At 45.9% G+C, this 27,420-nt stretch overlaps 1 protein-coding gene across 1 annotated transcript in view; it reads left to right on the top strand.

Annotated features, from left to right (window-relative positions):
- The window catches only part of Syne2 (spectrin repeat containing nuclear envelope protein 2), a 305,981-nt gene that overhangs the window by 48,877 nt on the left and 229,684 nt on the right, over nucleotides 1-27,420 (top strand). Inside the window, exons 3-6 of the mRNA XM_055595536.1 lie at nucleotides 21,095-21,156; nucleotides 22,950-23,045; nucleotides 23,157-23,234; nucleotides 23,323-23,415. Of these exons, the coding sequence (XP_055451511.1) occupies nucleotides 21,095-21,156; nucleotides 22,950-23,045; nucleotides 23,157-23,234; nucleotides 23,323-23,415 (329 nt within the window). The remainder of the gene's footprint in view (nucleotides 1-21,094; nucleotides 21,157-22,949; nucleotides 23,046-23,156; nucleotides 23,235-23,322; nucleotides 23,416-27,420) is intronic.

Below are 27,420 nucleotides of genomic sequence, written 5' to 3'. Positions count from 1 at the left end.
CCTTCCTTCCTTCCTTCCTTCCTTCCTTCCTTCCTTCCTTCCTTCCTCTTCTCCACTACCTCCCCTTCCCTCTCTCTTTATTCCTTTTTTCCTTTCTCTCTTTTCCCCCCTTCCCTCCTTCTTTTCTTCCCTCCCTTCCCTCTGTCCCCTCTAACGTCACTGTCTGGCCTGGAACTCACTATACATAACAGGCTGGCCTCAAATGTGTGGGCTCTCCTTGCTCGTTTGGGAGTGCTGGGATTACAGGAATTTGGCTTAACTTTTGAAGAAATTATCAGGTTTCCTGTTTTGCTTTTTGACAAGGTCTCATTATGCAGGCCTGGCTGGCCTAGAACTTGCTGTGTAGAACAGGGCCTTGAATTCTCGGAGATCCATTTGCCTCTGCCTTCCAGTGCTGGCATTAAAGGTGTGTGCTGTCACGCTCAGCTTGACATATATTTTGCCTTTTCTGTCCTACAAGGGGAAGAGCACTGAAGTGTTCAGGTGTCTAGGGAAAGGAAGGCATGGGGTACATGGACATGAGGGCACTGACATTATAGCATGAGGGATGGTGGCCGCCTACGCTGGCTCATTTATGAGAAATCTTTTGATTAAACTCTTTTTACTAGAGGTTGAACCCAAGCCCTTGCTCTGCCGCTGTGTTGCCCGCCCAGCCTCACTTGAGAAATTCCAAAGGGAGTTGTGGGCAAGACTGGCCTGTTTTGAAGATTTCCCTTGTTCATTTCAGAGTTAAATTATTTCACATTGAACCAGCAGCTAGAACACACGGGCCGCCAAAAGAGCACTATTTATATAATCAATTTTGTTTTCACAAATAGGGTAGGCCAGTGCTTTAGCAAAACAGCGTCTAGCGACAGAATGTCCTCACTTAGCCAGAGAGCTAGGAAGGAGCCGTGTTCTGTGACCTCACCCACCAGGAGAGGAGGGCGCTTTCATGTAGCCTGGCCCAGGTGCCGCTGTCCCCGTGTACCTCTATGGACCCACGTTCAGCCCAGTTACCCTGCCATCTCAGACAATGTTTGAATGTTTTATTTAGCACTGTTATAATCTAGACGGCATATTATAAAAGATTAAAAACCTCTTCTCCCTGGTAGCTCTAGGGCTAGGTAGAGAAGTCTGATCTCTGCAGCTAGATTATTTTTTACTCCATTTAAATGGGCTCATCATTTAATGAGTAGTATTCTGGAGAGAGGCGTTCCATGTCAGTCTGTCTGTCTTTTTGAGACAGGGTTTCTCTTTGTAGTTCTGGCTATCCTGGAACTCCCTCTGTAGACCAGTCTGGCCTTGAACTCACAGAGATCCACCTGCCTCTGCCTCCTGAGTGCTGGGATCAAAGGTGTGCCACCACTGAAGAGCTGCTTTCCATTTATTTCTTCCTCTTACTAACATTAAAATTTATCCAGGTTAAGATGACATCATTGTGGTTAGGTGGGAATAAATGTTGAAATGGAACAGGCAGATCAAGAGTTCAAGAACAGCCAGGGCTTTATAGCACGACCGTCTCAAAAACGAAAACATAAAACGGTTTTCTTTTTCATACCTGAGGAAAAAAATAAATGATTCGTGCAAAGTGTGATAATGAGATGGACTATTCATGTTTTAAAACCACATCTATGTATGTAATATATGTAATGTCTGTCTGTCTGTCTGTCTGTCTGTATGTATGTATGTATACATGCATGCATGCCTGGCCTGTGGGAAAGTCAAAAGCCAGGTTTGGGGAGTTAAGTTCTCTTTTCATATCTGGTGGGTCCTGGGGCTTATAATCAGGTTGTCAGGGTCAGGGGCCAGAGCCTTTGTCCACTGAGCTGTATTGCCAGCCCTGTAGTGATTAGTTTTTACTTGGTGATGCAAAGAGCCAGCCATATGCAGAGGCTAGCCACGGACGACACAGCCGGAAATGGGCTGAGCACCTCTGTGAATCGTGGCATGCGGTGTGCTTCCGCCTGCTGACGTCAGGCGGAAGTGACGGCCACTCTGAGGCCGTCTTCCCCACGGCAAGTGTTTAGCCGTTCGGGGTCACCATCTTAATATTGGTGTCTATCGTATAAATTCAGAGTAGGGCCAGAAATGTCTGGATTATCTTTTGATATTTCAGTAAGGGATAAGAATCTAGTTTATACAATATGTTGATTGCGGATTGAGTTATATATGCCTCTCGTTATTTAAAAAAAAAAAATCGGATTGCGTCTGGTGTGTTCGGCAAAACACTTGCCTGGCATGAATGAAGCCTTGGAATAGAGCGCTAGAGCCGAATGGGCTGAGTTTGCTGCTGCCCCGCACACCTGTAGTTTTATTACTTGCAAGGTGGAGGCAGAAATTCAAGATCATTCTTGGCTTTGGATGTCACTCGCTTCAATAATCCGAGTCTTCTGAGCTCGGGACGGACACCCTGCGTATGATGTTCTCATATTGTTACAATAGTGAAGTTCCCAGATTTTATAAGCCAACTGTGTAACTGAATCACTGAGTGGTCATTCTGGTACAAAACCAAGGTCTGAGGCCATCAAGACGGCATAGGTAAGGCCGCTTCAAGCCTGATGATCTGATTTTGATCCCTAGAACTGGCTCCCACAAGTTGCCCTCTGACCTCCACATGTGCGCTGTGTCATGGGCACACGCGGGCACACCCACACAAATAAATAAATGTAATTAAAAAAAAACCAAACTCGTAGAAACCAAAATGAAGGTATATCAAGTCCTCTGGAGCTGGGTTGTTCTGTGTGCATGGTGCCGAGTAGCATGAAAACACGGGTGACCGGTGACAAGAGGCAGTGATTGACAAGGGCTCTGGTTGTGTCATGTGTCTAGGAGAAAGTCTGTTCTACTTCAGGGCTGTGAGAACGAACTCTCAGTGACTGAGGAAGAGAAACAGGAATAGTAGAAGGCTCCTGGGGAGGACTTCTGTTCTTTGTGACAGAGTCCTTGGTGGGGAGTATTGGTGAGCACGATGAGCAAAGAGTAACAGAAGATATGTGTTCTCAAGCAGTAATTTTTCTGTCCTAACTGGCTCATACTGCTCAGTTCCTCTCTATGAAGCAGGTAATCTCACCGGCCTGTATTTGCTGGCTGGGTCATATTCTATCCAGGGAAAACAATAGTTCGTTACAGACTATTAGAGTTGTGCTGTAACAGCCAAAAGCTTCCACAAAGTTCCTGATAATAATAATATTCTCTCTCTCTATGTTTTTTTTTTTTTTTTTGTTTTGTTTTTTAACAGTTTCTTGGAATGTTGTTTGCTTTGGCATTACAGAGTTCTGTAATCTTAAAAATATTCTGAGTAAACCAAAGATAAAAATAAGAACTCTGGTAATGTTTGCACAATAGTGTTTATAAGAAAAATATCCCTGCCCCCTTAGGTAGCACATATAGTTTTGGCCTCTGGGAACTTTAGTTCTGTTTTCTCAAGGAATTTGGAGATAAGCTTTCATTGTTCTGGATCAGTTACATTTTGAAAACTAGGGCAAGATAAAGCCAGGGTTGCTTAGAATCTTGTTAAAGTGGGTTAACAAAGATCTCACTCATTACTGATAGAAATAAAAATCCTCTTTTAAATTAGTCCCACGAGAGATGCAAGGTTGTTAGAGCATGTGTGTGTGTGTGTGTGTGTGTGTGTGTGTGTGTGTGTGTGTGTGGTGTTGGGCTTGAAGTAGGGTGTAAGGAAAAAAAAGTCAGGCTGTCATGATGGAGATGGGAAATTAAGGGCTAAAACAGCATATTAATTTGTATGTGTTTCATGGCTTACGTATGTGATTTAATATTCTGAAATGTAGGGCTTTTTAAAAAAGGCTTCATTCGACACTCTTTTCCTTCATCTGCTGTTAACATAGATGATTGCCATTTCTCTGAATGATTCTGGCTTTTCTAAGTTATTCAGGAGAATTTTGGTAAAGGTAAAGCCCATAGAATGGGGCTTTTCTTTGGACTGCCAGCTCCCGAATAAAGACACGGAGACCTTTTGGTAATTATCAGTGCTTGGCCTTAGCTTACAGTAGTTCCTAACCAGCTCTTACCTTAAGTTAACCCCTTTATACTTATCTACTCTGACACGTACCTTGTTACCTTTCTTTAGTCTTGGCACCTGTTTCTTCCTCTGTCTCTGTCTCTGTGATCCTCCCTGTGCCTGATTTTTTCCCCAGAGTTCCTGTCTCTGCTAGAAGTCCTGCCTCCCTTTTCTGCCTTTGCTATTGGCCACTCAGCTCTTTATTAAACCAATCAGAAGGTGTTGGAGGGTGTGTTTACAAATACGATGCAGCCAAAGAATAACAGTGCCAGAGCCAGCATTCAGCTCTCTGCTAGTGCAGAAACCAGTGTTTGAATATACAAAGACAGTCTTTACACCAGGCACAAAAAGACCATCTCAACAGGCACATGTGTTTACGTTGTGCACGAGAGCTAAAGTTTACAGTGTGCGCGCACATGCTTGTGAATGTTGCATGTACTTGTGTGGGTGTGTGCATGAGCCTGATGTCAGGCCTCTTTCTTTGATCATTCTCCACCTTTATTGTCTTTAAGTAAAAGTATCTTATTTTAGCTTTTTTTACGTTTATGTGTGTGTCAGAAGATAATTTGAGGGAGTCGAGTCTCTCCTTCACCATGTGGGTCCTGGGTTTCAGATGTCTTCAGGCATGGTGAGGATGGCTTTCCCCTTAAGCCATCTCCTCGCCCCTCACCTAGTGTGTTTATGGTCATTTGACTGGGGTAGAGAAAAGAATTTGTGAATTGCCAGAGAAATGGAAGAGTTGAAAGTTCTCTACGTGTGTCTTTGGAGGACTTGGACGAACAGTCTCTTCTGGGGGACGTGTTGAATGGAAACCTGAAGAAGGCCGTGGAAGGAACCCTTCTTCACACCTTGCTGGTCATGCATTTTCTCCCCTACTTTACAAGGCAGGGATGGTTAGCTGGATCATGGCGCTGTATTACAAGGAATAGCGGCCTGGCTCAAATGCTGAGCTCAAACAGCCCTTTTCGTGTTTGAGAAGTGTTTCACGTCTTTCCAAAACATCGAAGGTTAACCTTTTGTTTAGCCTAGTGGGATTTTTCTAAAAAGTTTCTTTGTTTTTATTTTTTGTGTATGAATGGTTTGCCTGCATGTATGTCTATACACCATGTCTGGGCCTGGCCTACAAAGGCCAGAAGAGTGTGTTGGATCCTCTGGAACTGGAGTTCCACGTGGTTGTGAGCTTCTATGGGGTGCAGGGGTCCCCTAAAAGAAGAGCCAGTGCTCTTAACCACTGAATTATCTCTCTGGCTCCTCGAGAAAATAGTAGGAATTAGTTTTCCTGTTTCTATGTTTTATTGGCAGAACTTCCAGGAGGGGCTGGTGTCTTCAGACCAAGACACTTCCAAAGTATGGATAATTCCATTTTAACCCTTTGGAGCTTTGGACAGCCTGGAGCCCAAGGAGCTTGTATGTAAGATAGACTAGGTAATGAGTAGAAAAATGTGAGCACATGGCAGATGCTGAGCCAATTACCTGGGTTTTGTGATAGTGCTCAGATGATGTCCTACTTAGGGTTTCTGTTGCTGCGATGAAACGCCCTGACCAAAAGCAACTTGGGGAGGAAAGGGTTTATTCAACTTACACTTCCACAGCACTGTTCATCATCGGAGGAGGTCAGGGCAGGAGCTCAAACGGGGTAGGAATCTGGAGGCAGGAGCTGATGCAGAGGCCATGAAGGGGTACTGCTCGCTGACTTGCTCCTCATGGCTTGTTCAGCCTGCCTTCTTATAGAACCCAGGATCATCAGCCCAGGGGGTAGCACCACCCATCATGGGCTGGGCCCTCCCTCATCAACTGCTAATCAAGAAAATGCCTTATAGCTCAAGCGTGTGGAGGCATTTTCTCAACTGAGGCTTCTTCCTTTCAGGTGACTCTAGCTTGTGTCAAGTTGACATAAAACTAGCCAGCAAAGATGACTCCTTTGTCTCAGAGGAGGCTTCTTTGAGAGGGAGTGCTTAGGACTGAGTGATCAAGTGAACAGATGGCTCACTGAGTAATGGTGTCTATCACCAAGCCTGAGGAACTGAGTTTGATCCCCAGGATACACACACACACACACACACACACACACACACACACACACACACACCACTCTTGCTTACACCCCCCCTATTCTTGCTTCCACATACACACTGTAATAAAAATAACAATTAAAAACAAGCCAAATCAGAGTGGGCATCAGTGCGGAGAGGCTGAAAACGGTCCAGTTTGAGGCAGCGAGTTACGGAAGCTCAGAGGTGGAGGCATACAGACAAGGTAAAATTATACAGAAAAGGAAATGGTGCGATGGGTGTGGGTTTGTCCGAGCTGCCATCGGAAAGCCGGGCAAGGCAGAGACGCATCAGGTACAGATATGACAGTTCTGAGGTCGGATGTGGATGGAAGCCACCCTGAGCCTTAGTTTTAGTTTTGAGACAGGTTCTGACTCTCTTGCCCCGGTTAGCCTAGAACACTGGGGCTTCCTTGGTGCTTCTGCCTCAGCCTCCGGATTTCATGTGCTGGGATTATATGCTCTCACTACTGTGTCTGGGTTGGAAGCTCTCATTTAGGGGAGTAACATGATCTGATTTCTATATTGCAAAAGGTCATCTCATTTGCTGCAGGGAGAGGGACCTGGGAAGATGAGGAGAGCGAGAGAGGCAGTTTGCATGCCTTTGGGGTGCTTTAGGGGAGGGATCATGGTGGCCTGGAGTGAATGAAAAAGAAATTATGTGTGGAGCTGGTTTTCTGCTTCTATCTTGTGGGACCTGGGATCAAACTCAAGTTGTCTGGCTTGGCCACAAGTGCCTTTACTCAAACTATTGCACTGGCCCTGTTATACTTCTAAATATAGGTTAACTTACTCTTAGGATTTGGTTTATTTACCTGTTTATTTATTATGCAACATTTTAAAATTAAGTATTAATTCATTTCTAGGCAAGGTCTTCTATGTAAGCCTGACCCACCTGGTATTTGCTATAGCCCAGGGTGGCTTCATACTTAGGACAATCCCCCTTCTTCAGTTGAATGCTAAAGGGTACAGGCGTGAGCCACTGTGCCTAGCTCACAGCACATATTTTTGTGTATGCGCTGTGTGTAAGGCACCCCGCTGAACACGTGGGGCTCTACACGGCACATACTTTTCTGAAATATGTTTGATTACAGGGATCCCCACAAGTGTGTAGACAGAATCGGTATAAAATGGTATGTACTGAGAGAGACAGGAGATGTGCTGTGGGAGAGTAAAGTTGGGGGTCCCCTCATCCCAGCTAAAAGTCAGCAAGGGTTTCCAGGGGGAAGGGATTCCTACACTGGAACACTGTTAGGATGTGATCAGGGCGAGGATGAGAGGAGTAGGCTGGGCAATGGAAAGAGAGAGGAAAGGGCAGAGGGAAGGCTCAGCATGACATCACGGAAGTGGAGTGGTCAGAGTATGAATGAATTGTGGAGCGATGATGCTCTCATTGGCTTGAAGCACACAGAGGTGGGACCTTTCCAATGTTTGGGTAGATACGCATACAGAACTGCCTCTCCCCCAGGCCACATTGTGGGGCGTCTTCATGGGAACCAGTGTGGAGACTGCCTGAAGAACGCCACGATGATCTAGCTGAGAAACAGTGGTGGCCTGACCTGGAGGTGACGGTTAAAATGGAGAGGAAGGTACCCAACAGGCATCAGGGCCTCTTGATTGACTGAGAAGGGAGGAAGAAGGAGAAGCTAGGAAGAAGGATGTTATCAAAGACTTTCAGGTTTATTCTTGGGCAATGGGGTGGATGATGGCACCACTCACTGAAAACCATGCAGGGGAGGAAGGGAGTTGGCTAGAGATGACTCGGCATTGGAAATGTTGAGTTGGAGGTGTCTATGGAACAGATAGCAATCAGCTAGGCAAGCAGGAGGCTCAGAGAGAGTTCACTTCACTGCGGTTATCTATCGACTTGAGGGCCATTAGGCCGTAAAGGCGGCTTCTACCATTGGAGTGGATGAGACTATGTAGATAAAGAAAGGGCCCAGGTAGACTGTGATGGAGATAGGAAGAGATGAAATGGGCCCAGAGGGGGACAGAGAAGGTGTGAGGCCCGACACCCAGGTGAAAGGGATCCGAGGGTCACAGTGAAGAAGGGAGGTAGTGGGAAAACAGAGCCTGGTGCTTTCAGATGTCTGGGGAGTACCGAGAAGTATCCCTGGGTAGCATCGGGGACATTACAGGGGTCTACCTGATCATTAAGTGGAGGGCTTGTGGCTTACCAACTCAGAGGGCAGACAAGTGAGTGCAGTAAGGAAGCTAAGGCAAGGCAGTACGTTAGAGAAGTTTGGGCTTGGGGCTGGGGTTGGGGCTCAGTTGGCAAAGAATGCTTTGCCTATTGTGCATGAAGCCCCAGGTTCCATTCCCAGAACTGCAGGCACTGGGTGGGGCACACGCCTGTAATCCTAGCATTTAGAAGATAAAAAATCAGGGGGACCAGGAATTCCTCAGCAAGTATCCAAGGCCAGCCTAGGATACGCAAGACCCTGTCTCTAAATATATAAATAATCGGGCTTGTAGGAAAAAGAGAAAGATGGTAGCCAAAACAGCCATGGGGTTGACATGATTCTGTATTATAAAGAAACAAACATGATTTTTAAAAAATCTGACATATCTGCATTTAAAGTTCTCCTCTAATGGATGTGAAATCTGGGTTAGGCTGGTGGAGGCACGGAGGCCTTTGATAAATGCTTGTGTGGATGAGTGAATAAAAGACCTTCGTTTTCTGAGGACCCCAGCTCTCATGGCTGATCTCCTCCCCAAACACGGAGGCTTTTGGAGAATGCTGTCATGGTTCTCACCATGAGTTCTTCCCTTACTCTTGGACTTGACAGGTTCTGGCAAGCCTTCGTAGGCATGTGTTAGGACATCCATCTGGGATGACAGATACATATTGATTACACATCAGATTAATAACCTAGTGGATTATTGCCACACTATTTTGTCTGTTTTTCCTGCTCCCTTCTGTTGTCTCAATAATGAATCCTATGTGTAAAACTGTCCAGATAGGTTTAGAGAGATGTTCTCTAAAATAAGGTGTATCAGAATCTCTGCAAGGCAGAACCCAGAAACTTACACTTGAGCCCCAAGTAATGAGCCAGTTTTCCAGAGTGAGAATCCATGTCTGAAATTACAGGCAACTCAGGCAGCCTGGGTCTTTGGATTTCTGGATGTCTGCTCAGGCATACCTGGATTGGCCCCAGGAGAAGTTCAAGCTTCCACACCCTGGCTTTCACAAGAGCTGGTTCTGGTTTTATTTGATAAGACTGAGATAAGAGGTGGTGGTAAAGAGTTGCAAATATGCATCAAAAAGTATAGTGAAGTTTTTGGCTTATCCATTTCATTTATTTATTGAGCAGCTCAGGTTTGTCAGACTCTGGGCATTGTGTCTGCTATGGGCTCGATTGCTTACCCAGACAGCCAGGAGCTATATTCCAGGGAGGGTGGCGAAGGGCTTGCTTAGTGCAAAATCTCAGGTGTTTACACAGGGGCATGACTCACTTCTGTATCAGCAGGAACTTGCCAGTGTCACATACAAAGGCCCAAAGTAGAATTCACGGGCTGTCTAATTTCCTATCAAACTGTGGAAAAACAGCAGCATGTCCCCTCTGCCCTTTCCGCACTATTTAAATTCCCCCTACAGCATGAAAAGCACCCTGGGATCCAGGTGAAATGGGAGGCAAAATCATGGGGCTGGAGAGATGGCTCAGTGGTTAGAGCACTGGCTGCTTCTCCAGAGGGTCCGGGGTTGATTCCTAGAAGCTACACGTCAGCTCACAGTTGTCTGTAACTCTAGTTCCAGGGGCTATGATGCCCACTTCTGGCTTCCCAGGCACTAGGCTTGCACAGGCAGACAAAACACCAGAACACAAAAACAAAAAAACAAACAAAACCAGGAAGCAAAATCAGACATGGCCCATAGACATTAGCTTTGGTAGCTAGCTAATGAGGAGGTGCTAGCACCTATAACCCCAGGTCTTAAAACGTTATTAAGATCTAATATGACATAAAATTCATGGGCTGTAGGAGCACTTGGTAGCATGCCCAAGACCCTGGGTTAGCTCCCTAGAACTGCAAAAAGGTTAAATAGTTGAGTGTGGGGTTGAATTCTTTTAATGCCAGCACTGGGGAGACTGAGGCAGGCAGGTCTCTAAGTGAGGTCAAGGCTAGCTTGATCTGCACAGGGTGTTCCGGGCCGGTCCCAGCTACACAGTGAAACCCTGGTCTCCCTGCCTCACGACAAAACCAAAATACGACAAACCAACTACCGAAGATAAAATAGTTAAAGATTCACCTATCACCTATATCACCTGCTTGAAATATTGAACTAGACATTGAGAGAGCCTCATCTGATTTTAAATCTTGTTCGGTAACCTAGGAAAAAAGTACCATTAATTTTAGCTTTTGAGCTACTGTACCCCCAATAGACTTCCCTGTTTGGGCATGTCATAGAAGTGAATTGTGCATTCAATATTTTCATGACTAGCTTCTTTTGCGTAGCATCAGGTTTTTCATATAGTCACTAATATTTACTTGCATAGACCCGGGAGTTGTATATACCAGGTACTAATAAACTGATCTGCAAAGGACCAGATATAAATATTTTAATCTTTAAATAGGATCGGATCATAGCAGATACAGATCAAATGGAAGTCACATTGCTCTAAAACGTGATTTAGTTTCAACAACGATTGTAGACTAAGATGAGCACTAGCTTGTGAGCAAGTGTGAAACGTCCCCCTGACTTTGTGACAGGAAATAAAAACTTGGTCCCCTTTGCTTTCCTTCAAGGTAGAGCCACAGGGCCAAGACCTGAATGTGGCTGGACTTGGTGACTAGGTCAAAGACAGGGGTTACCTTAAGGCTTGTGAAGGGTCCTAGAGGAAGGAAGCCGGAAGTGTCTGGACTGAGTCTGGAGAGATACTCTGGGGTAGGATGTCTCAGATCCCCTAAACCCTATTAAATATATTGATGCTGATCTGAAGAGCAAGCCACACCTCCCAAGGGTGCAAAGGGAAGTGTGGTTTGATTTTTCTGGCTGGAGTGGGGAGTAGCATGGAGGGGTGCCGAGCAGACCTGCCTGGCCATAGAGGCATCCCGCCGGAGCTTCTGGGAGGCTGAGCAGGGGAGCTGGAAAGGTGAGGGTGAGCATAGAGAAAGAGTTGGTACCACATCTAGAAGGAGGCAGATGCAGCCAGACCTGAGGCTGATGGAGGAGGAAGGCCACCACATGCCGAGGGGCCGTGGAGACGATCTGATGGAGTCCTGCCTGCTGGACTTTTCCACAGGGGGCGAGTTAGCCTGTGTGAAGCAGAAGTGGCTGCACAGGTGCATTTACTTCCTGGACTCATCTCACTGGGTCAGCGAGGCTGATCTCAGTCCCAGGAAGTGTTAGTTTTCCTTTCTTGCATGTAGCTCGCGGCAGGAGCGCGTTAACGCTTTCCATCTCCCTCCGCTGGTTATTCTCCCGCTTTGCAGCTCAGCAACAGGCCCTTTCCTGTTTATCCTTCCAGTGCTTTACAATTTTCTTGTTCAGGTTCCATGTGCTGTGCTTTTAATTCCCTTAACTTGCTTCTTTATTTATTCTTGTTTGTTACCATCTCCATGAGAAACAGCAGCCAAGGCCAGCGTGGCCTTTTCGTGCCCTCTCTGTTGGACAACCGGTTATGTATGATTCTTTTGGAGGTCGGTCGGAACACATGGGTGAAATGTGTTGTTCAAACTTGATTATCCTTCCCACGAGCAGCCCACCTAAGGGTGAGCTGGGAATATTGTTTTAAAGCATGGCAAATGAGCCTCGTTATCCTGTGCCCGTGCCTTCATAAGAAATACGTACTTGCCCTCTGCCATGGTTCTTGGCTCAGAGCTCCTAAGGCCCTTGGCAATTTCCTGAGGACATCAGGGGCATTTGTGTTCTGATATTTGATTTTTGGTCCTGTTCCTGATACAGAGCTCTCAAAGCCGTTGGAATATTCTGGATAACAGGAACATTTTTTAAAATGTGTGTGTGTATGTGCGTGTGCATGTACAAGAAGAGTTCAGTGAGTCATCACAGCGAATAACTGACAGAAGGAGGGGTCTCAGGGTCTCTTGGGTTAAAGCCAAGAAGTATGGGTGAGGTGGAGACCCGTTGTCGTGATTGGCCAAACTGGAGAAGGCAGTCTTGAGGAACTGAGCTCTCATCTCTCGGGGTTTACACTAACTCGGTAAGGTTAGTGTCGAACTGGGGGCACAGATGTGGAGAACTGATTAATTTGAGGGCAGAACCCCACAGCTGGTGTCCTGAGAGGTTGCACAGAAAAGCACAGAGAGTTTTTCCTCAGCGATACAGTTCTGGTTTTGTTTTGCCCTGCCTTTTTTTTTGAGATGGGCTTGTGTGTAGCCCAGACTAGCTTCACCCTCACAGCCTTAGCCTCCAGAGTACAGGCCAGAGGTCAGGCTCTAGAGTCGTGAGCCATCTACCTGATTTTATTTTCTTATCCACATTATTTTTTGAGGTGGGATCTTTCCCCAGGACCCGGGGCTCACTCCTCTGGCTTGGTTTCCACTACCCACTTCCACAGTGCTGGAGTCACAGGCGGGCGCTAAACGCCTGGCACAGCAACTACTCCATTGACTCTGCTGTTTCCCCAGCTGCAGAGATGGCTTTTTGTATGAGGTATTTGGTTAGAGGAAGAAATCCCCTAGGGCTTATTAAAAAAGAAAAAGAAAGAAAGAAAGAAGAAGAAGAATTAGGAAAGCCTGGGAAAACTTGGCAAAAAGACCCTTTCTCTTATACAGTGACAGGTTTGCTCCCTGACCATTGTAATATTGACCAGTTCTGTCCATCAGCAAGTATTCTGAGCGTACTTTCAACATGTGGAACTCGGGAAGGGGAAACACAAATGCAGGGAAGTTTGGTTAGTGTTATGGGCTTTGCACAGAGCAGGAGAGAAGGCACAAAGCTTAAGGTTCGTAGCTACGGTAAGTGGGCAGCAGGAGGTAATCTAAATAATTAGTAACAGTGTCAGGCTACATCCTTCAATATACACATGCAAACATGCAGAGAATCATAATAAGCACAGTTTAAAACAAATATTTTTGAAACAGAATCTCAAACTCCATATGAGCTGAGTGTTGCAGAAAGGAATAAGGCTACGTTAATGTTTATTATTAATCATAGAATTATTTCGGCAGTTATTATTTAACCCGCTGTCATGTCAATAAAGACATAGACGGCTGTTAGATTTTTTAATGTGTCTTGTTTCACCTGGGTCCGGGCCGATGCTAACCTCCCAAACTATCTCACACAGCCCCACATCCCGGGCCATTCGCTCTGATCATTTCTATCTGGGATGCTTCTCTCCAGCCACGAAGATCCTGGGAGTAAATTCCTCCCAGCTTCGTGGTTCTTCCATGCATGGAGGTCTCTTTCCACTCTTCCTCTCCTTCCCTCTCTCCTCCTCCTCCTCCTCCTCCTTTTTCTTCTTCTCTTCCCCTTCTCATGACTCTGTCTTCCAAGCCTGAAAACCTTAGCTCCGGCTACTTCACGTCTGCCCTGTCCAGGTGTTGGCATTTATTTAGCCAATCAGGGATAGTTTGGAAACGTCAGAATCTGGGGAGTAGGGAGAGGAAGGGAGGGGTCAAGCAGTTCACATCTGAAAAGAAAGTACGAGTCCATACTGTAACACCTGAGGATAACCTTGAACTTCTGAGCAGCCTGTCTCTTGCTCCCCAGTGCTGGGATTCTAAGTGTGCGGTACCACGTTCTCTTTATGTAGTGTTGGGCTTGGAGCATACTAGCCGAGCACCGGACCAGCTGAACTACATCCTCAGACCAGCTTGCTCCTTTTCACTGAAGCAGACATCTTTAGTAGCACCTACATGTCAATGCTGTTCTTTCTTTTGGGTGTATGTATTTTATGTCCTTTCTGTGTTTTTGGAAGGGTTATAATTTGAAAAAAAAAAAATTTGTTACAGTGTAGCAGCTACTTTTTAAATTTGTGTTTTTCCTATTTAGTCTGTCCTGACAGTCATCCTGACCCAGTCCAGAGTTACCTGAGGGGTGTCTCAGTTGTGGGATTGCCCAGATCAGATGGGTCTGCCAGCATTTTTTGTGGAGCATTTTCCTGGTTATAGATTGGAGGAGGACCCAGCCCACTGTGGGCGGAACCGTGCCTAGGCAGGGGGTCCTGGCTTGTATGGGTAGAGGCTATGGAGAAAGCCACAAAGCAGGCTTCATCTGTGGTTTCTGCCTTTGCCCTTGCCTTATGTTCTTGCCTTGTCCGCCTTCAGTGATGGACTATGACCTGACCTGGAAATACATGATGAAGTAAACCCTTTCTTCTCCAACTTTCTTTTAGTCATGGTGTTTATCACGGAAACAGAAGAAAACAAAAAACAAAACAAAACAAAAAACTAAACTAGGACGGTGCCTAAATCTTTGCCTTTTAAACTGTCAGCGTAAGGAAATGAAGCTACCTCATCTGCATTAATTTAATCAGCATTCATTAATTCTGTGAATACTGAATTCGTGCCTCCTGCTTACTCAGTGCTATCGTAGGAGCTGGGGACCCAGGAAACAGCTCCAGCAAGCTCTTCCTGTTCTCAACATGTCAGTCTAGAGGAAGGGTCAGAGCTCTCACTGAGGGAAAAATGGAGAACTTCAGCAGACACGGTGGCAGCCTTTAATCCCAGCGTCAGAGCCAGAGCCAGGTAGATCTCTGTGAGTTCGAGGCCAGCGTCTATGTAGTTAGTTTCAGGATGCCATGGCTTCATAGTAGAGAGACCCCGTTACAAAAAGGGGTGGGGTTTTAAAGAGAAAAGTTAAATTTTAAGTTTTGCTATTCCAATTTCTACCGAAACATTTGTGATTTCAGATCTTTTTTTTAAAAAAAGGACTTTAAAATTATTTTTAATCTCTGTGTGTGTTGTGTGTGTAGATGAGTACAGATGCCTGTTGAAGCCAGAGGTGTTGGATCTCCAGGGAGCTGGAGTTTCAGGCAGTTGTGAGCCATCTCCTGTAGGTGCTGGGAACCAAACCCAGGCTCTCTGCAAGAAGAGTATTGAGAAGCACTCCTAATGTCAACCTCTGGCCTAGGCACACATGTGCGCACACACACACACACACATTTCCCAGCCCACAACATATGTGTAGCTTAGAGGTACATTACTAGTAGAGACGGTTAGCCTAGGAGCTTATAATTTATTCATTAAGGAATTTAAAAAATGATGGGCAGATTTTAATGAGGAGAATTAAAAAAAGCAAAGTACTGAGCCTGGGGCTGGATGCCGTCGTCAGTGTGACTGAATTGATCGATTGCTCCCGGAGCAGCCACACTTCCGCCCTCCCAGCTCTTGGCTGAAGAGAACGTTGTGGGGTGTCCTGGGGCGCTGCTTTTGAACCTACAATGGGATGACTTAGTGTCAGCATCTCAGGTGAACTCATGGTGGGAGACATTGGGACCTTTCTGAGACCCAGTAGCCATGGTAGCCTCCTAACGAGCTACGCACTTAAAATCTCTGCCCTGAAGTTTTACCTAATTCGTTTTCAATTCAGTTCCCTCCCAGCTAAGGGGTGATGCTGTTGCCAGCTCACAAAAGGGAGGCTAAATCGGAGCAAACCGTCGGGTGAAGTGTATTTTCATGGTAATGATGCCAAGGGAAAATCTTTGCCTCCCTTTTCATCCAGCTAAGTAGTCTTGAAGAATGATAACGATGGATGATTGCATTAATGTTGCTGTGTGTCGCCCGTAGTCCTCATTTGCCTCCAAAATCAAGAGCCATTTCTTAGCATTTTCACAGAAATTCACCATTATAACACATCATTCTACCATTCCTTTCATTTCTTCCCCCCTTCCCCCACCTCTGCCATCTGCTGTTTAAAAGGTCCTATTCTCTAGATGCCATTCTAAGAAGGGTTTATTAAGTTGCGGTAAGCACGCGACTCTTAATTATTTGTTCCCCATGGGTCAGCCTTTAGAAGAACAAAAGGTTACATCTCCCGGCAGCACAGGGTGAGCTGCTTGGCTCTGGTTCCTATAGAATTAGCTGTGCTATTCAGGGGCAAGGCAGGCTGAAAACCTGTGAAATGTGAGGTGAGGGATCCATGGCCTGGAGCATTTGCAGAGGTGTTCTAGGCACGGGGTGGGGGTAGGGGGTGTCTTTGCTTTGTGTGTAAAGGGCTCCGATTCCCCCGTTGAAGAGAATTGTTCTCTGTTTGGACAGTTAAGTTTTACAGAGCCTCGAAGAGTGCTTTCCAAGCCCTTGTCTGGAGGCTCTCTTTGTGCCTTGCTTCTCTGTGGAGGGGGTTGCACCTGTGGGGTAGCTGCTGACTGCTCCTCTTTCTCCCAGGCCCTGTTTCTGGTGGAGCTGAAGCAAATCAGGCCATCGAGAACCAGGCTTCTTTGTAACAGCTTGACTGTTTTAATCCAAAGTGTGTGTGCCGTCGTGGTCAGGGGTTATCCCTCCCTGGGCCTCTGTTTAGATGAGCTGCTCCGATTTCAGGCATCGAATAAAAACCCTGATTTTGGTGTCTGTTTTCCCACCCTGGGAAAGCTCAGGGACCCCAGGGTGCTCAGTCTCAAGACTTGTTTTGTCTAGGGTTCGATGAACATGAAACGAAAGCTCCTGTTTTTGGAGCAGAGATCAAGTGACTGAGATTTACCGACGAACCCAGAGCGCTGAAACACTGGGAGGGCAGGATGCGCTCGCTGAGCCTGGTTTCGCACCTTGTTCCACCACCAAGGTGATTTAATGTTCGGCCCTTCTTTCCCCATCCCTGCAGCTTCCCTGGAGTTAGGCAGCATCCTTCTGGATGTGGTGATGTTCCTGGTTCCTTTTCCACACCTAGATAGGAGACTCTCTGTTGGTCCCTTAAGGATAAGGAAGAGGGTTTTTGTTGTTGTTACTATTTTTTTAAATTTTGTTTTGAACTTTTATTTTATAGTTATGGAAGACAGGTCTCTTCCTGGTACATGTAATTAGATCTTGGAATCCTAAAACCTTGTTTTCTAGTATTCTACCCCCCCCCCCCATTGGAAAATAAATTTTTTCTCCAGGGTTTTTTTTTTTTTTTTTTTTTTTTTTTTTTTGTTGCAGCACTTGTTTAAAGTTATTTATCATCTACTGATTGGGGAGGAAAATGCTGAAAGCACATTTTTTTTTTTTTTTTTTTTTTTTTTTTAGAGATTCCAGGAGACTTGGAAAGGAAATTGTGGCCCCTGTAACTCTTCTGTAAAATAATATTAAAATTAAAAAAGCATTAACTCTCAAAACCAATTGGCTTGTCAGTACTTCGTTTACATTAGCCCACGGTCATTGACCACCCTTTGAAGTATACGCCATTGAACTTCAGCTGATTTAAGCCTGTAATGCGGAGAAATGGAAAAAAGATTTGGTTAAAAAAAACTACGCCAAGGCTAAGTGTATCCATAGTGAGCCACACGCTTGCCAGGCACTTGTGCTGTATACTTCTACTTACCCATTTTGTGTTTCTTAAGCAGGTGCTTGTCATCTTAAGGTCCTGAATGTGGTGTCACACTTGTAAGAACACATTACAGTAGCCCCCGTGGAGGTCACTACCCTGTGGAGGGTAGAGTAATGGAGATACGAAAAAGTAGAGCTATCCAGAATGTGTTGTGCGTGCATATGTGTTCATGTCCGTGTGTGTGTGTGTGTGTGTGTGTGTGTGTGTGTGTGTGTGTACATCTCTTTTGCTGCTGCTGTTCTCACTGGCTCTCAGATACCTTCAAAGAGTCTACCTGTTTCTGCCTCCTCACTCTGGGCTTAAAAGACTGTCACACCGTGCCTGGTTCTTTTATTTTTGTTTTTTATTTTTTTTCTTGGTAAGTTCTAGGGATCAAAGTGAGGATCCTTAGGCTTGCAAGGCAAACGCCTAGCTATCTCCCCAGCCCCAGAGCATGTTTTGATGATGAACCTGAGAGGATCTCCTTAGGTATTAGGTGAGACCTGAGAGAGAAAGGGGTGAGCCAGCCAGGGATAGGAGAGTCCTGAGAGTAGGAGGTAGCCGTTGCCTGTATCGGATGCTGCTGGGTGGTCCAGGAAGTTGAAGGCTGAATATCAGCCGAGGGTTTTAGTGATCGTGATCGGGGAGCATTGATAACCTTGACTCGTGGCGACCTGAGTAAGAGCAATGTCAGTGGAATGGTGAGGCCCTGACTGCTGTGGGGCCGTTTAAGAGTGGGTAAAGAGAGGACCTAGAGACAGTGTAAATTCTTTTTTTTTGGGGGGGGGGGGTTGCCACAAGGGAGAGCAGACAAATGAAGCAGTGCTGATGGAAATAGGTGCTACAGGAGGTGAGTTTTCCTGTTGTTAGAGGGAGTGTTGATGGTGTGCGTTTATCCTGATGGGAATGGCTCAAGAGTGGGGGGAGAAGGTGACATGGACTAGAAGGGAGGAAGACATCTTCAGGTAGGTAAGAGAGAGAGGAATGAATGATTGAGGGAGAAGGGTTGGTGATGGCGTCAACAAGGCGGGTTGCTGCATGCCGGTAGGTCACAGTGGAGTAGCTGTTTGATGCCATTGCTGGGTGTCTTAGGGGGAAGTTCTCACGGGCTGGGGCTGTAGCTTAGTTGACAGAGTGTTTGCCTAACATGCCTAAAGTCCTGGGTGAAATCCCCAGTACTGTACGAACCAGGTGTGTATAGGGAGCATGTAATGCCAGCATTTGGAAGGCGGAGGCAGGGGATCAGGAGTCCAGGGTTATTACCAGCTACACAGTGAATTGGAGGCTCGTCTGGGCTACTTGAGACACTGTCTCAAGAACAAAGACGAACAAACAAGGACAGCAATGTGCTAGTTTCATTTCTGTCGCTGTGATAAAATATCCTGCTCCCCTTCCCCCAAAAAAAGCAGCTTAGGGAAGAAAGGGTTTATTTGCTTTATTGTTCATTGTTTCAGAAAAATCAAGTCAGGAATTAAAGTAGCTAAGTCACATCACGCCCACAGTCAAGTGCAAAGAGAGTGAATGCATCTTCCCTTGCTTTTAGCTCCCTCCTGTCTTTCAGATCTCCTTCATAGGGTATGTGGTCTCCCAGAGTGGGCTTTGTCTTCCTGTATCGATGAGCAACCAGCACAGTCCCCCACAGACCTGCTAACCTGATGTAGCATGATTATCCCCCCCCCCCCCCCCCGGTGATTTTAGGTTGTGTTAAGCTGGCAGTTAACACTAACCAGCACAAACAACAACAAAGAAATGTCTTAGCAGAGAATTAGGAGTAGGGGAAGAGGCACTGGGTGTGTGAAGAAGGAAATGTGACATTACCATGCATCTGTTCATTAGTGGGATAGAGGTATCCATTGTGACTGTTGAGCGTCATTCGAGGGTACCAGTGGGTGCTGGTGAGGCTGATCATCACGGTGTGTGTGTGTGTGTGTGTGTGTGTGTGTGTGTGTCTTAGTTACTTTTCTATTGCTTTGACAAAATACCATGACCACAGCAACTTATAAAAAAAGCAAATTCATCAGGGGCTTACAGTTTGAGAGGGTGAGTCGTGACCATTACGGTTGGGAGCATGGCAGCAGGCAAGCATACGTGTTGCTGGAGCATAGTTGAGAATATACATCCTGATCCACAAGCCCAAGGCAGAGACCTAGCTGGGAGTGACATGGGCTTTTGAAACCTCAACGCCCACCCCTAGGAATGTGCCTCCTCCAACAAGGCCACACCTCCTAATCCTTCCCAAACAGTAATGCCAGTTAGGGCCCAACCATTCTCATAATAAGTCACTGAGGGCCATCCTCATTCAAATCATCACAGTGGGGCTCGCCTTGGCCTCAGTCAGCCATATACACACACACACAGGATGAGGTACATGGAGAAAAGTCACAAGACATCCAATACAAGACAAATGAGGCACGTATGTGCTGATCATCTGATTTAGCGTCTGGGATGGATAAGGATGACGGGAAGGCTGTTGGCAGGTGTGAGGGACAATGGTGGCTTGGAGTTACTATTGGGGTCCCTGAGACTGGGAAGAAGAGAATGCGAAGCTGGAGAGTGACGCCCATAGAAAATCAGACTGAGTTTAGAGGGGTGAGAAAAGTGCTGTCATGTGACCACAGCAGTGCGTGACGTAGACAGGCCTACATGTGTGTTCATGCATGTGCCTGTTGACTGACAGCAGTAGGACTAAAGGACAACACTTCACAGGCACCGGTGGAAGGCTGTGAGCGTCGGGCAGAGGTGGACATGCGTGTCCTGGCTCCCGTTTCTAGCCTCCCATCAGGTGAAGAGAGTGGGGAACTGAAGCTCAGTGCTGTGTTCTCAGCCTGTAGCACGGAGGGTTTCTGCTTGACGCTGAGGGAATGGGAGCTGAAGGAGGTATAGCGGGGCTGCCTGCCCAGAGGGAGGGGGAGGGAGAGTCTAGTGTTCACGCTATCCCTAGTCCCAACTCCTGCCTGGTTAATGAGAGCGTGGCTTACGTGTCTGCTAGGTGCCAGTCTGGGCCAGGCACACTAGGTAAATCATTTGCCTCTCAGATCGGCCCCCAGGGGCGAGTGCTTGTTACGGTTCAAGGTCACGTAGCCACTCAGTCATAGGGACAAGATTCAAATCCAGTTCTCTTTATGGTTTTCTCACTATTGGGGCATTTCATAAGATGAATTGCTTGATACAGTGTCAAGGTCAAACTGTAAGGACCTCGGTGAACCTTTGAAAACATCTTCAGATGTCCCAGGGTGATTCAGAGCTGGGGGCTAGGGATGCCTCTCTTTCTTTACAGTTGCTTGAACAGTACAACTCTGTGAAAGGTTTCAATTCTTTTGTTAGTAAAATATATATATATATATATATATATATATATATATATATATATATTGAAAACCATCAATCATTTCTTGTCAGTTGGCTGTGGCATATATATATATATATATATATATATATAGTGATATATATCACATTAATATATATATATTAATCACATGATCTGCGACTTCTGAAACAGTCTTTGGTTGAACGCCTGAAATGTGGTCCGAATCTGGGTCGGTGGACACGCTCCCCGGGTGATGGACTTTTGGTGCTTCCGTGGGTTCAGAAGGCGTCTGTGGCTTCCGTGTTGTGACCACTGCTGTCTCTTCTTTCCTAGCCGAGCAGGAGGACACCCAGAAGAAAACCTTCACCTGCTGGATAAACTCGCAGCTGGCAAAGGTGAGGACGAGGGCGACTCCGAGCTGTGAAGACAATTGCTGCTCCCTCTGCCCTGCAGCTCTCTCACCTCAGGGCGGCCCGATGGCTGGGTTTCTAGCACCTGGGAGCTGGAGGCAGGAGGATCAGGGGTTCAAGGCCAGCCTTGGCTGTGTAGCGAGTTCTAGGCCAGCTTGGGCTATGTGAGACCCTGTTGATAACATACAGATAAATACCAGAGCAAGGTGGGAAGATCAAGGCGGGAAGAGCAGGGCCGGATTCGGCGGTGACACGCAGAAGGTCCCGGAATGTCTTTTTCTCATAGAATGTGCCATGGCTTACCTTGGTGTCCTGCCTGATTTGTTTCTCTTTCCGGGAACAAGAAGGCGGCACTTGAAGGATCGGGACAGTGCTGTAAAAATATTTAGAGTGGTCACACTTCTTTCCTACATGACGTGATAACAACAACGTGATTTTGTATTGAGTGACGCGTGTTAGATACCACTCTAAACTTGTTCCGTGTTAATGGTGATGAGTGTTTATGACATCTGCTGGCTGAAAAAATCGTAGCTTGAACAGGACGCTGGAGCGTGCCATTTATTTTCAGCCTAATTTTTACTACTTTTTTTCACATTTTAGTTTTGGGGATGAGGAAAGCTCCCCCCCCCCCCCATGTTAACCAGGCTGCTCTTGAACTCCTAGATCTAAGTGACTGACCGACCTTAGTTCTAGAGTAGCTATGACTCTAGAAGGGCTCCCACCTAGCTCATATTTTCTTTCCATTTTCCTGCTGGGCATTGAATGCAAGGCTTGTATGCTAGGCAGATGTCCTGCCATTGGGCTATATCCTTGACTCCCTTATGATTTTTTTTTTTAATATTTATTTATTTGTGTGTACACGCACCTTGGCGTACGGGTGCCCATGGAGGCCAGAAAGGCCTACAGTTCCCCTGGAGCTCCAGTTTTGAGCAGCCAGATATTGGTTCTGGGAACTGAGCTTGGGTCCTCTTCAAGAACAGTACATGCTCTTAACCGCTAAGCCATCTCTCCAGCTGCACTTCCTTTGTTTGAGGGAAGGTCTTACTGTATAACCATGGCTGGCCTGAAAATCACTCTGTAGACCCAGTAGGCCTTGAACTTCTGGCAATCCTCCTGCCTCTGCCTTCTAGTGCTGGGATTTCAGGCTCAATTCATTTTGCCTGCCTTCCTCCTGACTTCTAAATGTTCTCACAGTGTTGCTATGTGAGACACAGTGTGATTCCTACAGAGAAGGCCTGTGACTTGCCCCTGGTCACACGTTTGGCAAGAGAGAGTGCTGGGCCCCAGACCCTCTGAACCTTGGGGCCTCCATCCAGACACCTCTCCTTCCTGTGTCTCAGTGATGCTGAGAACCTCAGGCAACCTGGATGCCTGGTGAATGGCGCTCACGCTCTGTCCTCCTTCTCTGCCCATCCCACACAATGCATGTCATTCTGACCAAAGAGAGACGGATCCCTCAGCGACTCAGCCTGCTCTCCCAAGGGGTCACCGTGGCCTGCTTCTGAGTGTCACTGACTGTGCTCTCTATGCACAAGGTTTAGGGCTGTGAAAAAGCCACTCAGAAAGAGCATTGTGTCACTGGAAATATGCCCACGAGATAAGGCAGCCTCACTGTGCCTTACCACGCTCTGGAATGTAATTCATTGAGTACGGAGGCGTTCTCTTAAGAAAATAACTTCTGAGTCTAGGCTGTTTATACAGACACAGTGTCCACTCAGGAGATACTTAACAGTGCTTTGAGACACTTCGCTGATTACTTTCCTTGTTTCCTTTGGCAGCACACACCTCCCTCGGCTATATCCGACTTGTTCGCAGACATCAAGAAGGGCCATGTCCTCCTTGACCTGTTGGAAGTCCTCTCTGGGCAGCAGTTGGTAAGCTTTCCAAGCGGCGCCCAGACACTTGTTGGTTTTGTTTGAAAAAAAAAAAAAAAAAAACCTTGCTCGCTTCCTGTTTCTGAGTAATGCATGTGCTTGAACTTTTAGCCTCGGGATAAAGGATCTAACACATTCCAGTGTAGAATCAACATAGAACATGCCCTGACATTCCTGAAGAACCGTTCGGTAAGGGTGAATCACACCCGCACATTCACGGGAGGGACCGGCTCAGCGGGAGGCTCCCTCCGTTTAACCCGTGTTCCTCTGTTTGCAGATCAAGCTGATAAATATCCACGTGGCTGACATTGTGGAAGGCAACCCATCCATTATTCTTGGCCTGATCTGGACCATCATCCTGCACTTCCATGTAAGCGCGATGGGAATATGACTTGTTTGATTCATGTGGCAGGAGTTGTCACGCTGCAAGTGTGACGTGGTGTCCTTCAGTCCTGAGTTACTTGTGTAAACGGGATGAGATATATCCAACAGGGAGAAAGCCTATGGCAGAGGCTGCCTTTCCAAGACATATATATATATACTATATATTGTATACATGTGTACATATACTCTATGTATACATATTTGTGTGTATATGTATATATATATATAGGTAAATACAAGCCCACCTAATATTTGTGTTTGTTTCAAAGACAGGGTTTTGCTATGTAGTCCTGGTTGGCCTGGAACTCTGTATGTAGATCAGGCTGCCCAAACTCCCAGAAATCACTTGCTTCTGTCTCCCAAGTGCAGGGATTAAAGGTGTGTACCATCAAGCCCATCTTTTATACCTCAAATGTTTGTGCCTGGTGGCATCTGTCACTTCTTTGAGGAGTGGCCTTTTCTGGTCACCTGTTTTTGGAAGGGTTTTAATACTGGTTTGAACAGCAGCATTGCAGTAAACACCTGCCGGAGCTGAGAAGGTGAAACTTTGACTAGGCAGGTCTGCTGTTTCCACGGTGCTCTGTCTGCCATAGCTCCTTCTGAGCTCTGCCCTTCCCTCTTGAGTTTTGGGTGTGGCTGGAGTTCTTTGTAGGTGGCCTTCTCTGCCTCCCTGGGTTGTTCAGGAAAGCTTTGACTTTCTCTTATGCTTTTGTCCCTGCTCCATTCACCTGGAACTGTGGAGCGACACAATAACTCCCTGGTACAAAGGCTGATGCCTCTCTCCCCTCAAAGGAAGGCAACCAGCTTTGGAAGGCCACAGCAGGAAGGTTGCTGGGAGTTCAAGGTTAGCCTGAGTTACCAAGTGAGTTTCAGGCCAGACTGGATTACAGAGTAAGACCCTGTCACAGACAAAACAAAAACAGAAGATAAGAAAGTTGTCCTGGGATCCCAGGAATTTCTGTGAGATTTCGTGTCCCATACCCTCTCAGGAGAATTTCAGAGGGCAGCAGTGACAGGCCCATTGGCTAGGAAAGAAAGATGTTTATTTTTCCTTTGAACTATGAAGAGACTGTGAGGGGGAGAGCGGAAGGATGTCTGTAGAACACTGATTTGTTTTCTGCTGCGCGAATGTAACTAGTTAAGACTGAAAACCCATGCTCCTGGCTGAGGTCTCTTTGGAATAAACTACGTCTCCAGGCCTCTCACGATGCTTTGACTCTCAAAGTATTTCTTATTTGTTTAGTGGATCCCTGTTTGGATTTTAATTAGAGTCCAAACTTCATTTAAACAGAGGAAGGTATATGGCAGGCCTTCGGCCTTTTCCCTGTTTTTTTCGATTTGGACTGTGAATGTCCAGTGTTCGCTGTCCTACCCTCGGTGAACCCACCACAGTGTCAGTCTGAATGGACTGTGCATGGGAGAGTGTTTATTATTGTTGTTCATAAAATAAACTACATAATTATTTACATATCGGGGAGCTAATGCTTATTTTAGAGCGACTTCAAATATTGTGTAGCTAATTGATACAAAAATTGGATATTTTTCTGGATTGCATGCATTTGTAGCTACAACAAAGTAATATACATATGGATGATGAGAACTAAATTTAGTTCTTTTCTTCTGGGAGAGGAGGAAAGTGGAACTGGAGACAGAAAACAGGACCAAATATGGTAAGATGTTGATATTGGATAATTTGGGGCTAGAGAGATGGTTCAGTGGTTAAGGGCCCTTGCTGCTCTTGTAGAGGACCTGGATTTTATTCCCAGCATCCAGATGTCAGTTTATAACCCTCTGTAACTCCAGTGCCCTCTTTTGATCTTTGTGGGCACCAGACATGCATGTGGTACACAGACATACATGCAGGCAAAACACTCATATCCGTAAAATAAAATTAAACATATTTGGATAGTTTGTGTTTATTGCTACCCATATCATCCTAAGTATTTTAAATATATTAAAAAATTAAAATGGGTGATAGAATATAAAATATTTATAGGCTACTATTCACAGATAACTACTGAGAATAATTTACTATTCAATCTTTATGTATCCAGTAGGAATTAACACAGAGTCATATATAGGTCCTGCTTAAGTGGATTACTCCAACCAAGGATTGAGGATAGTTCTGAGAAATGTTTCTATTTGAACTACATGTATATAGACTTTTTTTTTTTTCCATGGGGTTGGGGCATCATTCTGTAGCACAGCACAACAACCATTTTCATAGCATTTACATTGGGTTCTATATATTCTAGGTAACCCAGAGATGACTAATGAGGCAGGAGATTTGCATAGGTTGTATGCAAAGAATATGCCACATAATATAAGGACCTCGAGCGTCTTTCTGCAGCTGTCATCTCATCACAACCTTGGGTCATGTTACCCATACTGTATCAAACCATTCTAATGAGCATCTCTCCAAATCAGTGGTTCTCAACCTTCCTAATGCTGCGACCCTTTAATTCAGTTCCCTGTGTTGTGGTGACCATCAACCATAAAATTATTTTTGTTGTTACTCCGTAACTTGCTACTGTTCTGAATCGTAATGTAAATATCTGTCTTTTGATGGTCTTAGGTGACCCCTGTGAAAGAGTCGCTAGACCCCCCCAAGGGACCCACAGGTTGAGAAACCGTTGCTCTAAATTTATGTATGTTTTACTAGAGGCGTATGGCGTTGGTTGTAAAGTCATGGACAGCCAAAAGGCTCACGGTTATTTCTGATTATAAGTAACTTCAATTATTAGCCTTAGGCTAAAATCGTTGTGCACAACTGTAATAATTCATGGGTCAAATCTGTAGAAGTGGAATTAGGACGCAGGATTTGCAGTTTCAAAGCTTTAGGAATTGGTTTGTTGTACTGTTTTAAGTCAACTTGTTGAGGTCCAAGACACGCAGAGAAAGACATGCAATTTTACATGTAAAGTGTGTGAATTTCCATAAATTAAACACACTCGTGCTATCACCACCTACGATACAAACGGAACCCTGCTGGCACCCCAGCCCTTCTCTTTTCCTCAAGGTGCCCACACTCTGGGCCCTCTCAGGAGGCAGCTTAGCATTGTTAGTTCTGTAGAGGCGGAATTATGAGTTTATTCTCTTCAACTGCCGTGTACCCTGTGTGTCTGACTTAATTCGCTGAGAATTCACGTGATTGTGACAAGGTGTCTTTCATGTATGTGGTATCACACTTTTTCACTGTTCCACTCCTGGTACACATTTTTACTCTTGACAGTTTTTAGCGATTATTAATCCAATCACTAAGGACGTTTATGTAAGTACCATTTAGTGATTTAGGCCTACGTTTCCATTGGAATATATGTAGAAGTGGGATTGTTGGTCCTGTGGTGTTTCCATTTTGTGAGGCTATCGTAGAACACGCAGATTGGGCGTTTTATGATAGACAGATGCACATTGCCTTATAGTTCTGAAGGTTGGGAAGTCAAGGGGCTTCAAGGGACTAGGCTGGGATGTAGGCCAGTGGCAGAACACTTCAGCAATGTGCACAGGGCCCGGGGTTCCATCCTAGTGACACAACGAACAAACAGTGCAAGCAAGGGGAAGGCATCCGGCAGTGGCTTCTTCGCTCTATCACCTCCCGGTGGATTAGTAAAGGGAAGGAGAAGGATGAAAGCGGCTCAGCGTGTTCTTTTCTGACAGACTCACGAATCTGTGATGGCATCCATGCAGTCATCCCGAGAGCAGAGCCCTTAGTCCTAGTTACTTCATGAACGTCTCATTCCCCACTCTTTCCTAGTGGGAACCAAGAGCCACAATGGAACATTCGGGAAGCTGTGGCAAGTAGATGTTGCCAGCTTGTCAAAAATGTTGTCCTTCTTTCCATTCCCTGCAGAATCTGAATGGTCTTTACCCCAGCCCTTCCTAACGTATGGTGTTAAGTGTTAAGGCCAGGTGTAATGGTGCACACCTTTAATCTCAACACACACACACACACACACACACACACACACACACACACACACACACACACACA

Source organism: Psammomys obesus, unplaced genomic scaffold, assembly GCF_907164565.1.
Source record: "Psammomys obesus unplaced genomic scaffold, mPsaObe1.curated_primary_1811, whole genome shotgun sequence".
In the NCBI taxonomy this organism is placed as follows: Eukaryota; Metazoa; Chordata; class Mammalia; order Rodentia; family Muridae; genus Psammomys; species Psammomys obesus.
This window is presented reverse-complemented; position numbering and strand designations above follow the sequence as displayed.